The following is a 14,656-nucleotide window of genomic DNA, read 5'->3' as shown; positions in this document are numbered from 1 at the left end:
TCCAATGCTAACAGATGATTCTGTTTAAAATCCTAGAAATATATGAGCTCCTCTCAGTCTATTGCACACCTATTAAGTGTCCTGCCCAACATTAACACTGCTTTTCTAATCTGGAGACAGTTGCATCCGTTTTTGCATTGCCCAATATGTGATAGAAATTAAGATACAGCAAATACTTATTGGGAAAGGGAGTTGCAAATGAATCAAATTTACCATCGTAAAATCCACAATTTAAAACAATTTTAAATTGTGCCCATTTCAAAACAGCATTCAGATTCTCAAACTACACTTAGGAGTCCAAGATGTCACATCACCAAGACTAATAAGCATGCCAAATGCAAACTTTACGGATGGTAGCTATCATTGCTGATTGAACATTACAAGGTAGTATTGTAAAGAAAAGTTGCTTCAATTCATCCAACTTCACTTTCTATTTTCATACCTCAGCAACATTCTTTCAAGTTATTCTTGACAACCAAGTGATTATAGCAAATTACAAGTTGCTGTCATATTCAATTCAGAAATTCCTTTTAGAAACACTGCCATCAACTCATTTAGTAAGCATACTATCAGTGTGAATCTGAGCCATACAAGTCATGATATTCCTGTTTTCAGTCTTTCCTTTCACACATCAGTGAATTAGTTGTGCTTTTAGCCAGGCAGCAATTGCAATGTCAGAATTAAAAATCAGCATGAATCGATGAGAGAGTTCATGCTCCTGATTTGTATCCAGTAATCTCAGCTGAAATTCTGAGATTGCACAGTTAGGTAAGGACTTGAACAGGATTAGCAATAGAGCACAATTTTATCCGGTGTATTCAAGGTTTATTGTCAGATTTGCGACAGATTTAGATGAAAAGTCCAGTGAGGCCCATCTCAATATCAAGAGCACTTCTCACCATCTGTTATACTTTCGATAAGTGGTGTGGTGAGTTTCCTGCTGGGCAGTGGGAAGTTGCCTATTAAGGGAAATTAGCTTGTTAAATATCTTGTTAACTGCCCAACTTATCTCATTAATATGCAATTTCCTATGTTATCAAACACACTAAACAGCTAAACACAATTGATCCACTAACTCTGACCTACTTACAAGACACTTCTACACTTCTGTGCTGCACCAACTATTGTTGTAATGCTGCTGCAAGGACACAGTGTGCTCATGGATATGGACTCAGCTCATGGACTGGTCCAGGCTGTATCTTCAGCCTCTTCACCTGCTATCACAACACTCACTTATTCAGAGCCTACCTGGATGCTCATAGTATTCCTGCCTTGCATTGCTTTGCCTTTGTGCACTTTGCCACTCAGTCAGAGATACTAGGCCCATTAATATTGAAAGAAGAACAGAAATTGCTGGAGAAACTCATTCAGTCTGACAGCATCTATGAAGAGAAAGCAAAATTAATGTTACAGGTCCACCCATGGGCTCTGAAGAAGGGTCACTGAACAAGAAACTTTAACTCTTCTTTCTCTCCACAGATGCCGTTAGACTGAATGAGTTTCTCCAGCAATTTCTGTTTCTTTTGTTTCAGATTTTCAGCATCTGCAGTTATTTGTTTTATCACATTACTACTGTCTTATTGTCCTGTTTAGAGCAGGCACAAAGGCAGAAAGCTTGTCATGGTTGTCAGCAGGCTTCAGTCAAGTCTAGGGATTATCCTTCAGCAGGGAATCTGAATGACTCAAGTTCAGGGTAGTCTCTGATACCAGCTCAGGGACTTGGACATGAGCAGTCAGCCACCAGGAGAGGTCTGAGTCAGGGTGTTCTCCTTATAAGGAGTGAGGAGCTGAATGTCAGTCAGCCCACCAGCTTTGCCCCATCGAGGGTTATATTCCTCCTTGACTGAAAGTGAGGCAAAGATCAAGGGAGGTGAATTTGGTTGGCTCTTTTGTTACATTCCATCCAGGCAGCGAGTTGTCCTGATTGAGTGAGGAGGCCATGCAGAGGTCACGCAAGGTTAATGGTGCTGGCGCTTGAGGTGGGTGAGAGTGAGTGAGTTAAGATGTTGCGTGAGGGTGGTAGACAGTTTAGTCTTGATGGGAAGCCAGTACAATAGCAGAGATAGAGGTGAGTGTGAGCTATTGGAGGGATGGCCTACTCCCAACATTGTGAGGCATTAATCCAGATAGTTGAGACTGCAGTAGCCTGGGTGACAATCTCAGATCAGGTTGGCATGATCTGGTGTTGCTGCCTCCACTGCTGTTCCTGGGGGAAGGAGTCCTGCCTCTGCACTACCCCATCCAGCAGTCCTGCCTGCGATGCAAGGCACCAATTTCCACTTGTTAATCATGTCTGGGATGAAAGCCAAGAACTGCACAGGGTAACTCTGCCTGACAGTGTTTGCTTGTCCAGGTGCCCAACAAACTTTAAAGAAGGCACAGTTGCCAGGGTTGCCGGTGAATTCTGGGATATCCTGGCTGTACTGAATTGTTCTTGGAATGGTGTTTGGTAAGATGGGACTAAATTCAGACATGAGGGATGCCATTGGTAGGGAAGGTAGTTAATAAGGTGAGTTTGGCATGATACTGCAAAAAAAAATTGCAAGGCCTCGCAATGAAATACCCTCCAAAAAGACAACACAATTGGCACTGAGCCAAAAGAACATAACATTCAGCCCAGGGAAAACAGGAGGAGTATTGAGCCTGCTCCACTATTCAAGAGTGTGGTGCTGGAAAAGCACAGCAGGTCAGGCAGCATTCTTGGAGCAGGAGAATCGATGTTTCAAGCATAAGCATTTCATCCCCTGCTCCTCGGATGCTGCCTGACTGCTGTGCTTTTCCAGCACCACACTCTCGACTCTGATCTCTAGCATCTGCAGTCTTCACTTTCTCCTGCTCCACTCATGAAAATGATCATGGCTGGGCCTCTCTATCAATGTCATACTCCTGCCCTCTACCCAGAGCTCTCGACACCTTTAACTGATAGAAATCTATCTATTTCTTCCTTAAATATATTCAGTGACTTAGCCAGGTTCATTCCCCAATACCAAATCCAATGTGGCCTCGCCCCTTATTGGCCTGTCTACATATTGTGTCAGGAAACCCTCCTGCACACATTGGACAAAAATTGACCCATCTAAAGTGCTTGAACTATAGAATTCCCAGTCAATATTTGGAAAATTAAAATCCCTCATAATAACTACCCTATCACTCTTGCTCCTAAAAAGAATCATTTTTACTATTCTTTCCTACCTACCCCAGAAAGAGCCCCAATTATCTGTGGAACTATTCGGAGGCCAAACACTCCCAACAGGGTCTCCTCTCCTTTCCAGTTTCTAACCTCAGCCCATACTATCTCAGTAGACGAGCCCTCAAACATCCTTTCTGCAACCATAATACTGTCCTGGACTAACAATGCCACATGTCCCACTCTTTTACCATTTTCTCTGTTCTTACTGAAACATCTAAATCCTAGAACCTGCAACAACCATTCCTGTCCCTGTTCTATCCATGTGTCCGAAATAGCCACAAAATCAAAATGCCAAGTACCAATCCATACTGCAAGTTCACCCACCTTATTCCAGATGCTCCTGGCATTGAAGTAGACACATTTCAAACCAACTTCTTACTTGCCGGTGCCTTCTTGCGACCTTGAAACCTTATTTTGGACCTCACTACTTTCAACCTCCTGTATACTCAAGCTACAATCTGGGTTCCTATCTCTCTGCTGAATTAGCTTAAACCTACCCAAAGAGCATTAGCAAATATCCCACCCAGAATATTGATAACCCTCTGGTTCAGGTGAAGACCATCCTGTTTGCAGGGGCCCACCTACCTCAGAAAGAGCCCCAATTATCCAGGAATCCAAAAGTCTTCTGAACTGTATCATCCTTGTCGCCAAGTGTTCAACTTGTCTCTCTACCTATTCATTGCCTCACTAGCCTGTGACATGGGCAACAAACCAGAGATAACAATTTTGTCTGTCCTAGCTCTAAGCTTCCATCCTAGCTCCTTGAATGTCTGCTGTACTTCCCCATCTCTCTTCCTGCCTATGTCGTTGGTGCTTATGTGGACCACAACTTGGGGCTGCTTCCCCTTCCCCTCAAGGATCCCGAAAACATGATCAGAGACATCATGAACCCGGCATCTGGGTGGCAACACACCAACAGTGAGTCTCCCACGTTCCCATATAACCTCCTATCTGTCCGCCAATGACTTATGCTCTGCTCCTCTTCCCCCTTCCTTTCTGAGTAACACGGACAGACTCTGTGCCAGAGATCCATGCCCCATTGCTTATCCCTGGTAAGTCATTCCCCCCAACAGTCTCCAAAACGGTATACTTGTTGTTGAAGGGAACGGCCACAGGGGATCCCTGCACTGCCTGCCGATTCCCTTTCTGTGCCCTGACAGTAACCCATCTACCCCTTCTCTTGTACCTGAGGTGTGACTACCTCCCTGTAAGTCCTCTCAATAACCCCCTCCACCTCCCGAATGATCTGAAGTTCATCCAGCTCCAGCTCCAGTTCCCAACACAGTTCTTGAGGAGCTAGCGTTGAGTGCACTTCCCACAGATACAGTGGTGACCCTTACCTCCCACATTCTGCAGGAGGAACATTCAACTGCCCTAACCTCCATTCCCACTATTCTAAATTCCCGATGAGATTACTGAAAACTAAAAAATAAAATAAAAACTAGTCCATTTAATTCACTTAATCTGGTGCATAGAGCCTTTTTTTCTGGTTAGAGGAGGAGGATGGGTGGTAGACGCTACCCGACACTACTTCGGGTAAAGCAACTACCCGAATATAAATCCTCAATTACCGAGCAGTCCCACGTCCACTTCTGCTCAGCATGCGCTCCACCTATACACGAGTTAAATTTATCTTCCTGTCGGGCCTCTGGTCCTCACTGTCACTCCTCCTACTTCAACTGCCATCGAAGAAATGAAGACCACTGAACCCCTGAGATAAGCTTATATACTTTAAACTTACCTTCCCATTGGGCCTCTGGTCCTCGCTGTCACTCCTCCCATTTCAACTGCTGCCAAAAAAATAAAGACTTGGATGCTAACTTTTTTGTAATGTGTTCATGGGACCCCGAAATACTTCTGTGTTGTAGATTTCTGCACCTCTCTGTTCTTAAATAATATTCTTCACTTCTATTTTCCTTGTTTAACCTATCTCTGTCTTTTTCAGACCATTAAAGCCATCCTCACCACTTGCATTCACACTTATCTGTATGTCATCGACAAACTTAGCTGCAGTACATTCACTTTCTTATCCAAATAATTATGGTTGCAGTATTTATTCCTGTGGCACTAGTTACAATTTGTTAGTCTGAAAATATCCTGTCTTATCATAACTCTCCGTTGTCTATTAGCTAGCCAGTCCTCTATCCATTCTAATATACTAACCACAATACCCATGGGCTCTTACCTTGTTAAGTAACCTTATGTATGGTACCTTATCAAATGCATTCTGAAAATCCAAATATATTACACCCATTGTTACCCCTTTAACTATCCTACTTGTTAACTCCTCAAAGAATTCTAATCTGGAAATTGAGACCTACTTTAAGTTATGCTTTTGAAAATGTTTTTTTTTTCCAAGACCCTTTAGCAAAGTAAATGGAAACACACTTGCTTAAACTTTCAATAAGGTCCCCAGTGCATCTCAGTGGCATAAGACCTCAGAAGGTAAGAACAATAATTTATACTTAATTTGCTACAACATCAAAACATGTGAGGCAGTGTGGAGATGAAATTAACAATGGACAAGGAATCAAACTGTACAGTACTGCACTGTTTGCCCATGAAATGTCCATTGCATGTTTGTTTATGTGGAATTGAATAGAAATGAATATTAGACTGACATATGAGAGGCAAAAAAGACTATTTTGCCTGCTTTGTCACCACCCTCATATTCAATTGACCAAAACCAACTTATTTATTTATTTTCATTTATTTATGTTCACTGACAGTTTGCTTCTCTATTGAAAAACAAAGCAATTCTTCTTTGAAACTTACTTTTGAAATGCTCCCTCTGATGTAGATTCAAATATTATAGGTAGGCAAGCTGCGGTCGTGGGTGGTACCACCTGAGACAATGGGCTGGATTCCCGGAGTTCTGGATAGTCAGCTGTCACTTCAATTAGTATGTAAGTGGGTAAGTTGTTCACAATATTTAAAATCTGCTTTGATGTTGAATATACACAAACATTTCCAAAGTCAATTGTAGTTGGACCTGAAGTTTAAAAAGAAATTCAAAAACAAATTGTACCAAACAAATTGCCTTTGTCATAGATTAAATGCAATCCCACAGGGGACAAAGGGTAGCAGTTCCTTGATCATTAAGTACATTTTCCAAGATCAAAACTTGAGGGAGTGGGTACTGGATTCTTAGAAAAGTGAAAAGTGGAACTGTATACAATTCATAGTGCAGCAATGTTACAACAACAATAATACTGTTGCTTATATTCTAATGCCTAATCTCATGAATTATTTCTGGACCAAAATTACTGTTAAAGCTTACTCTATTTAAAGTTGTTCATGATTAATATTTAAATATGATGACTTTTAAAACTATGCTTTCCTTTTGTTAGTTAAAGGGAATAATTTGCAGGGAACAGAGCAAAAACAAGCTTAGAGATTAAAATATTTACTCTCCAACCAGATTTAGTGAATTATTCATTTCCATTATTTTCTCAATACGGAGGTACCTCGATTAACCGAATATCGGTTTATCCGAGGGGATCTCAAGGTCCCGATAGAAACATTACGTCAAAGAGCTGTTTCAACCCTGATCGCGTCTTTTGTTTACTGGTACAATGATTACAAACAAACTCAGCTCACTGAAATGCTGCTGAGAACAGTGCTGGACAGTCCAGGCACCATCTCCAAATGACTGACCTCCCACCCTTTCTCTCTCCCCTCACACTTTCCCTGGAGTTCTACGTAGAGGTGAACCCTAAACCCCTGCCCCAGATAATCATTTTAACATTGTACTGTACTGGGCAGGAGTGGAACCTGTCAAAAAGTTGTGTGCGTGTATGTGTGTGCGCGCGCACGCTATTTGGATATTACCCCACAAAGGCAGCAGCAGTCTTACGTTAATGTACAGTCCAGCTGGCCTAGCAGGGCATGGTCGGATGGGGCCGGTGGTGCAGACGGGGGTCAGACAGTGGGTGGGGATGTTAGTGGGTGCGAGATTGGGGGTGGGGCGGGGCGTGGATGGGGGTGCAGTGGTGGATAGGACTGGCAGCGGACAAGGTTGGGGGCAGGGTCTCATGCGCAGTGTGTTGCTGCCTAGTCTCCTGAACGGGGAGCAGACTTCACAGAAAACTCTGAGCCCTAGAGAAAATCAATTAACCGAAGAATCAATTATCCAAATGAAATAGTGCCGCTTATCTCATTCGGATAATCGAGGTTCCTCTGCATAGTGTTTTTTTATTATGTTTTAGTTCACCATCTAAGATCACACATTAAGAATTGCTAATTGCATGAGATATCAGAAAGGGCTGGTTCTTTTTTAATCTCACACCCCTTCCTGTAAGGGTAGAAGAAACCATATAAACTAAGAAAGATTGACCAATGAATTTCCAAAATGATAGAGGTGTAAAATATCTTAGAAGGGGGTCACTGAAAAGAAAAAGTGTAAGGATTGAATTTCCACATGATCTCATAAATAATTCGAGATAAGATTTTAACACCTCCATGTATCACATCTGAATGCACCAAAAGCATCATAACGAGAAGACCAATATGTAGGAGAAAGTCTTTTCTACTTTTTGAATTAGATTGGATTTACTTAGAAATTAAGAAAATGAAGATCACGTTATGGTCAAAACACTGTATGTAATTGGTTTAATAAACTATGAAAGTATCAATATTCTGAGATTCAAAAGCAACATGCTGGAGATGCTGCAAACCTGAAATAAAAATAGAAAATGCTGGCAACACTGTTGGCAGACATAGCAGCATCAGTGGAAGAGAAATTAAGTTCAGATTTGACGTTATTGATCCTCATCAGGGTGGCCCAGTAGCTAACTGAAAAACCCACACAATCCCATTTTGCCTATTTCAGGGAGCAATCAGAGACCTGCCTACAGTCTCCTATTTCCTTAAGGGATCATAGGCTGCCTCCAAGAGCTTCTAATAAATACAGATGCTAACAAGGCTGGGATTGCACCAACCTCAGAGACGTACATGAGGTTATCATCTGGAGCAGGAGAAAAGTGGTTCAGTCTGAGAGGACAGCCTGTTGCCGAGTTAATATGCATGGACCAGCCAGAAAGGGACCAACCAAAGGCACAGTGAAACCTGTTGCATAATAACCCAGAACAATAGAAACAAACTCCAGGAAGAAGAAACATTTAGAATGGGAAAGATGAAAGTCTGCAGTAGGCATGCACAATCGGACACCAAATAACCCATTCTTTTGCTCAATGTTAAACATGTATTTGGAAAAAAAACTCCCCCCTCTCTCTATATTAATCAGAAGATAAATTACTATCAACATGTCTGAAGGTTGGTAGTCATGGCTCTCCACATATCACAACCTTTGACATTTACTCAATGAAGTCACAATGGGGCAAGTGGAAGAGGCGAACCCCAAGAACTACACCAAATAACTGACAGGATTCTCACCCATTAAGCACCACACACCATTGATCCAAACTAATTTCCTTGTCACTTTCAAAAGGGAACATTGAATATTGGGGTAACATTTGAAATATAAATGTTAGATAAACATTTCATATGTAACCATAAACGTAAATGGTTGGTAAAACATGTGACAAATATCTATATTTCAATAAGCAGTATCTGCAGATGCAACTTTGTGACAGAAAAATAATGACCTTAACAAACTGACTATTCAGAAACAAGTGGGGAATTGGTGGTGTCACTGAAGTAGCAATTCAGACTAATGTTTGGTGACTCAGTTTCAAATCTCACCACAGCAGCTACTAGAATTTAAATTTGCCAACTAAACCTAGAATATAAAGATCATCTTCATAATTGTGACAAAACCATTGTGGACAGGACATCTACCTTCCTTATCGTCCTGCTGTAGCCTAAATGGAACTGAGCCAGAGTAACATGGCTGACTGAAATGGCATAACAAGGCATTCAGACCAAGTGCAATTAGAGATGGGCATTAAACCCTGCCTTGATAGTTATGTACACATCCCATGAAATCATCTTTTGTCTCGATCAATGTTATAAACATTGAACCTACCAATGGATATTTGATGAATTTGCTGGGGTGTCAGAAACAAACTGCAATCCATTTCCTCTTGAAGTGAAGATGGAACAGCATTAAGGCCATCTCTAGCCTATGGTAAATAATTGAAAGAAGAGTAAATGTGCTTGGAGTGGAGGGAGAAAACAGTGAAATGTTTCATCTACAATATCTATAAATACATTGTCCATTGTTTTCAAATAGTTTTTTTTTGGTTATTAAACAAACTAACAAGACATTTTTCCACAAAATTTTACTTGAAAGCTAATCTGAATGCTTAACACTGTGTTCCCCAGTTCTCTGTGTTTCTAGAAACAAATCTTACTTGAATTGCACTTTTGTTCTTCCCTCTCTTTTTCATAAAAGGGGCATGATAAGATGCTGGAAATTGACCTGAATCTTGCTGGAGTTTCTGATGATGAACAGCTAGAGATTTATGAAACGAGTCCTCTGAAATTGACCACATCTTCAGGATTTCATGCAGGTCTGCACTAATGGAGAAATCCCAAAGTTGCTTTCTGTTATTCCCTACTCTGCCAGAGGTTGTGCTGTGCACTGTTATCACAGCCAATGATCATTGTAATCAGTTCACGCAGAATCAATTTTCCTTCCTTCACTCTCACATCACTGTTTGAAACCCAATAAAAGGTTTCAACTTGTTCAGTCCTTCTATCAGCACAGTAAACAATAACAATTGCTGAGCAACAGATGCAGTCTTTCAAATGCAATTTTATATTTGTGGACTGTTGTTTAATAAACTAAAAAAAATACTGTTTGGAAACAATAGACAATATATTTATAGATATTACTGTGTTTTTGAGTGGAGGGACATTTCACTGTTAAGATTAAAACTAAACCCTTCAAACAAATTTATTTTATACATTTTCTCATTATATCTAATGAGTATTTCTTTTGGCACAAACTGCTGAAAACGTAATTGGATTTTAATACCTTTCATTCCCTGATAGGCTGTCTGTGAGAATTTTCTAATCACACTGGCAACTCAGGAAACTTGATATTGTCACAACAGCTCCATGCTGGGGATCCCCATTAAAGAAAGCTATAATGAGATATCTGTCCTCTGAAATGCATTCAAAAGATCATATGCCACTACTCAAAAAAGGGCAGGAGAGCTGTCTGACGACATTTACAAATTTCCCTTTTAACTCTCAAAGAATGTTACAAAATCAAATTCATTAGCTGTTTACCTCATTTCTGCTTCTGGGATCTTGTATGAAAATGGTCTGAGTATTTCCTTGCAACTGTGAACACATTATCTTTGAAAGAAAATCATTAGCTGCAAATTTTACCCTGACAGCTGATGAATATGTGGGAGACAAAAAGAGTTAGTTTGCTCAAGTTTGATCAGTAGCTTATTCCAGACTGGAACAGCAAACGCAAGAAAGCTGTGGATGCATGTCTAATGGACAAGATGTCAACAATTAGGCTGAAGATGGTCATAAAAGGCAGTAAAAGACCATCATGAGAAAGAAAAATTAGTATGCTCAGGAAAAACTTTGTGTAAGCATTTTCTTGTTTCAGGTGATACAATGAGAAGCATGCATGCCTATGTTCAATTGTACTTTGCTAATATACTTTTGGTATAAATCATTTGTTTGCCAAGATAAAGTGATTACCAGTAAATGATGGTGCAAAAATTCAAGTGAACAATACAATTATTTTTAATTCTCACACATTGTACAAGTCTTTGTTTTTACTTCCCCTTCTTTCTCATAAGCAAAACATCTTGCAATTATCTGAAGTTAAAACATCCGCAGGTCATTGTCAGATCTTTACCAAAGCCAAATCATCTGTGAGAAAGACTGGTGGATTTAAGTAACATTTTATCTGTGGAATTTTCTTCCTCTGAGGATGAAGGATCCTCCATCAATTAGTATATTCCAATTTGAGACCAATAGATTTCTGTGCACTTCCCATGCCCATTCAAAAGTGCACAGATTTTGTTGCTTGACTGATTGAGAGTCCAAACAGTTTTATCCCACATCTCCAATATTTTCACAACTCATTAGTGAAAGTGTTTGAAGAATTCTTTTTAAAAATATTTTATTGCAGCAACAATTTTCCTCCCAGGTTGCTTGCAGAAATATCCCGGGGATTAACTTGTGCTATGGATGGCAATCCTCTCCTAAAAGCTTTCCAGCAAGCCTTATTGGCAACATAGTGCATGAATGTTGGAGCAGGTGAAGGTTCACTTTTGTTACACCTTGAACTATTCCAATTCCCTTCCCCATTGCCCTCAACCCAATCAAGAATACCCTGCTTTTGCAACTCACCTTTGCAAAATGGCCCATTGCACCTATGGAACCTTCATCGCGACAGGCCAATGCCTTGAGGTGGAAAGACAGAACAAAAAATATTATGTCAAATGAAGGAAGAAATAATGAGGCACAAGTGGCCCTGGTATAAGCACATGATTATTCAGGGTTTCGAGTCATACACGAACAAAACACTGTGCATAATGCAAAACTGAAATAAGAACAAAAAGTGCTGGGAAACAATCAGCCGGCCAAGCAGCATGTGTGACGGACATTTGTCAGAACTTAAGGAAAGGTTATGAAACTGAAGTTGATTTTATTTATTGCTGAACAGTGATGGCAAATGAGCCTGCAATTTTGTATTGCCAAACAATGTGAAACTTCCCAACGTAGTCCTGCCGCATAGCAACTTTGATGTGATCTGAAACATGTGGTTTGTGCAGAGGGAACCCAGACAACAATGGTGGTCCATCGACTAATCATGCAAACAATTCAATTGTCAGCTCAATAAAGAGAAAGCAATTTTGGAGGAGAGTTACAGGAAATACAGGCAACATCACTGTGGAAAGGCGGTCATAGGGATGGTGCATTTAAGAGTACTGCTTTTAAAGAAAAGGATCAGATAACTCTTCATTCAGTGGAATCCAACAGTTGAGTGTTGGACCCACCTCCAGTGGGTCAAACATGAGATATTGCTGTCTTGTGTTGCCTTCTCCTCAAGAACTTGTGATAGGAGCTTTCCCAATCTGGAAAACCACATTTCTGTGTTTGGTGGCACCACAGACCCAAGGCTGTGCAAATCATGTTTTTGCCGGTCAATACTGGATGTAGCAGGTTGTCTCTCCTTGCCAGACCACAGAAGATTGTGGGGGCCTCTCTAACATAGTAGCTATTTCCTGAGGCACCTCCTGCCAGGCCTGCTTCATCTGACAGACTAGTCGTCTCCTGCTGCACTCAGGAACCAATATGCTCTGCCATACAGCCACCTGAAGTACCACAAGGTGGAATCTGTACATCATGTGGCTGCCCTTGCAAGAAGACTTGACGTGCTGTTGGGCACTGCTCTCCTTTCTTCCTCATTCCAGAATAATCACCTACCACAATAAAGACCGCAATTGGATTTGCCGGAACCTATGCCAGCTACCAGGTGTCAATTCAAGCTGGTTGATTTTAGAGTTCCGACCCAAAAATGAAGAACTAGCTCATGCACTCAGTTCCAGCCTCCACCGCTGAATAATTTCCACCAGTTTCTGTTTCTATTTCTGATGATAACATGGCTGCTACATAATCTTACCATAAAAGTGGAACTGAAATGAAACAAACTCACTGGTTTTTCTGCAAGATTGCTGTATGTGACTTTAGGCTTGTGTTTCCTAGGTGGCGGCACCGTAGAACATATTTTTAGTGGCTGTCTCTGTGGCATAAAGGGTGTGACTTCAGGATATGGAGAGTTTAGTCCTTCTGCAGGTCTCAGACCAATATCTTTTGCGTTGTTAAATTGTTCAAATTCTCTAAAGATGGAAAATGAATAGGTTTTACAATAATACTATAGTATACAAGGTCATTTAAATATCTTGTTAAGAGCCAATTGAAGATCATTTTCTACTCAGGATTCCAACTAAAAGTACATATTTTTGATAAATCTTAGTTGCATCTGATTTTTCCAGAGCAAACCTTTTGCTCTGCTACTTTATACTGTTCATAAACAAAATAATAACTCTATAAAATATTCTCCATATCTTCAGTTATTTGAAGCAAAGGTAGTTGAGTTAAGTACAAAACGTTATGATCAACACAGCAGCAATATGAAAAGCCATGTGCATAAATAAAACTATAATTTCTAATAGGAATTCAAGGTTCATAATGGCAATACATGTTGAAGTGTAAACCAGATCATCACAATGAAACTTCAATTGAAGACAAGATTTTATTCAGCAGCACTGATAGGCAGGAGGGCACATTGAAAATTGGGCAGCAACTACTTGACAATTCCAAAGCAAAAGGTAACTGAAACCTTTAACATTTAAGACTTGGGCAGTAAAGGTGAGGAGTTTGGAAAAAATAAGCTTTCATTCATGTTCAGAATAATAAGGGGTCAGCCATACCTATCAGCATTAGTGTTAAGTGTTTAAAGTGTAACTAAGCATTAATTTGCACAGGTTCTATCAGATTCAAGAACTGAGACCACTCTACTCAAAACCCAAACCCTTTCTGCACAATGCCACAACACAAAACCTCTTCCAAAATCATACTACTTCCAGCCTCAAAGTTTTCTATCTTTTTTATTATCCTGCTTTTGTTTCTCTGGACAATCTCATGTGTCAAATATACCAGTAGTATGCCATACATCAGCCCTTCATGTTGGGATGTCTTCTTCCAAGTTGAGATCTCAAATTACTTCAGTTTTTCCACTTAAGTCTCCAAACCTAGTGATCAGCCTTGTGGCTGCTCTCTGCCTAATTCGAATACAATGTATCTGGGGCATAGATTCCTGAACCCTATTTGTTCCAGAAGTTGGTTGCCTGAGAACCACAGTGCAGGAGTGAGTGACTCCAGCCGCTCCTCAAACTCTGAAACTCGAAAGTTTTTCAGCAACTGGCAGCAGCCAAAGTCTCCTCAAGCTCCAACATTCACAGATGTGCATGCAGCAAGTCACCACTGGCAACTCCTGGTAATCATGTCCTCCCTGAACTCTCAACCATTTAAGGACAGCAAAAAGAAGAAATAGATACTTCAGAAGCACAAAAATCAATGGCATAGGAAACATTTAGCGAGAGAGAGAGAGAGAGAGAGAGAGGTTCTGGAATTTGAAAACAATTACAAAGGCAGCAAGAGAGATTTAATGAATGGGGAATGACATTTTCTGTGGAGCCTTGGGAGGTCTCAATGGGGCCAGCAAAGGAAGGCCACATCACCTTTCCTAACATCACCCCAAAAAGCTAAAGGTGCAAGGTTTCTCACATGTTCTGGATTAAAAGTCAACAACAGCACAATGAGGTCCTACGTTGCCGTTAACTGGCTACAATTTTGGAGGAGCATTACAGGATTGCAATTATGTGCTACTCTTCAAAGAAAAGGAAATGGACACATCAGAAAACTACAGCCTAACATCACTTGGTGGGCATGTTATCGGAAACTACTATCATGGACAAAATAACCTTTAATTTTGAAAGGCACTGTTTAATCAAGGAATACTAGCAT

General features: G+C 40.6%; 1 protein-coding gene across 1 annotated transcript in view; it reads right to left on the bottom strand.

The window, feature by feature from the left end:
• The window catches only part of LOC132820918 (cilia- and flagella-associated protein 47-like), a 491,537-nt gene that overhangs the window by 415,871 nt on the left and 61,010 nt on the right, over positions 1-14,656 (bottom strand). Inside the window, 4 exon segments of the mRNA XM_060833275.1 lie at positions 5,966-6,182; positions 9,177-9,273; positions 11,474-11,527; positions 12,783-12,966. Coding sequence (XP_060689258.1) covers positions 5,966-6,182; positions 9,177-9,273; positions 11,474-11,527; positions 12,783-12,966 — 552 coding nt within the window.

Source organism: Hemiscyllium ocellatum, chromosome 12 (genome assembly GCF_020745735.1).
Source record: "Hemiscyllium ocellatum isolate sHemOce1 chromosome 12, sHemOce1.pat.X.cur, whole genome shotgun sequence".
In the NCBI taxonomy this organism is placed as follows: Eukaryota; Metazoa; Chordata; class Chondrichthyes; order Orectolobiformes; family Hemiscylliidae; genus Hemiscyllium; species Hemiscyllium ocellatum.
This window is presented reverse-complemented; position numbering and strand designations above follow the sequence as displayed.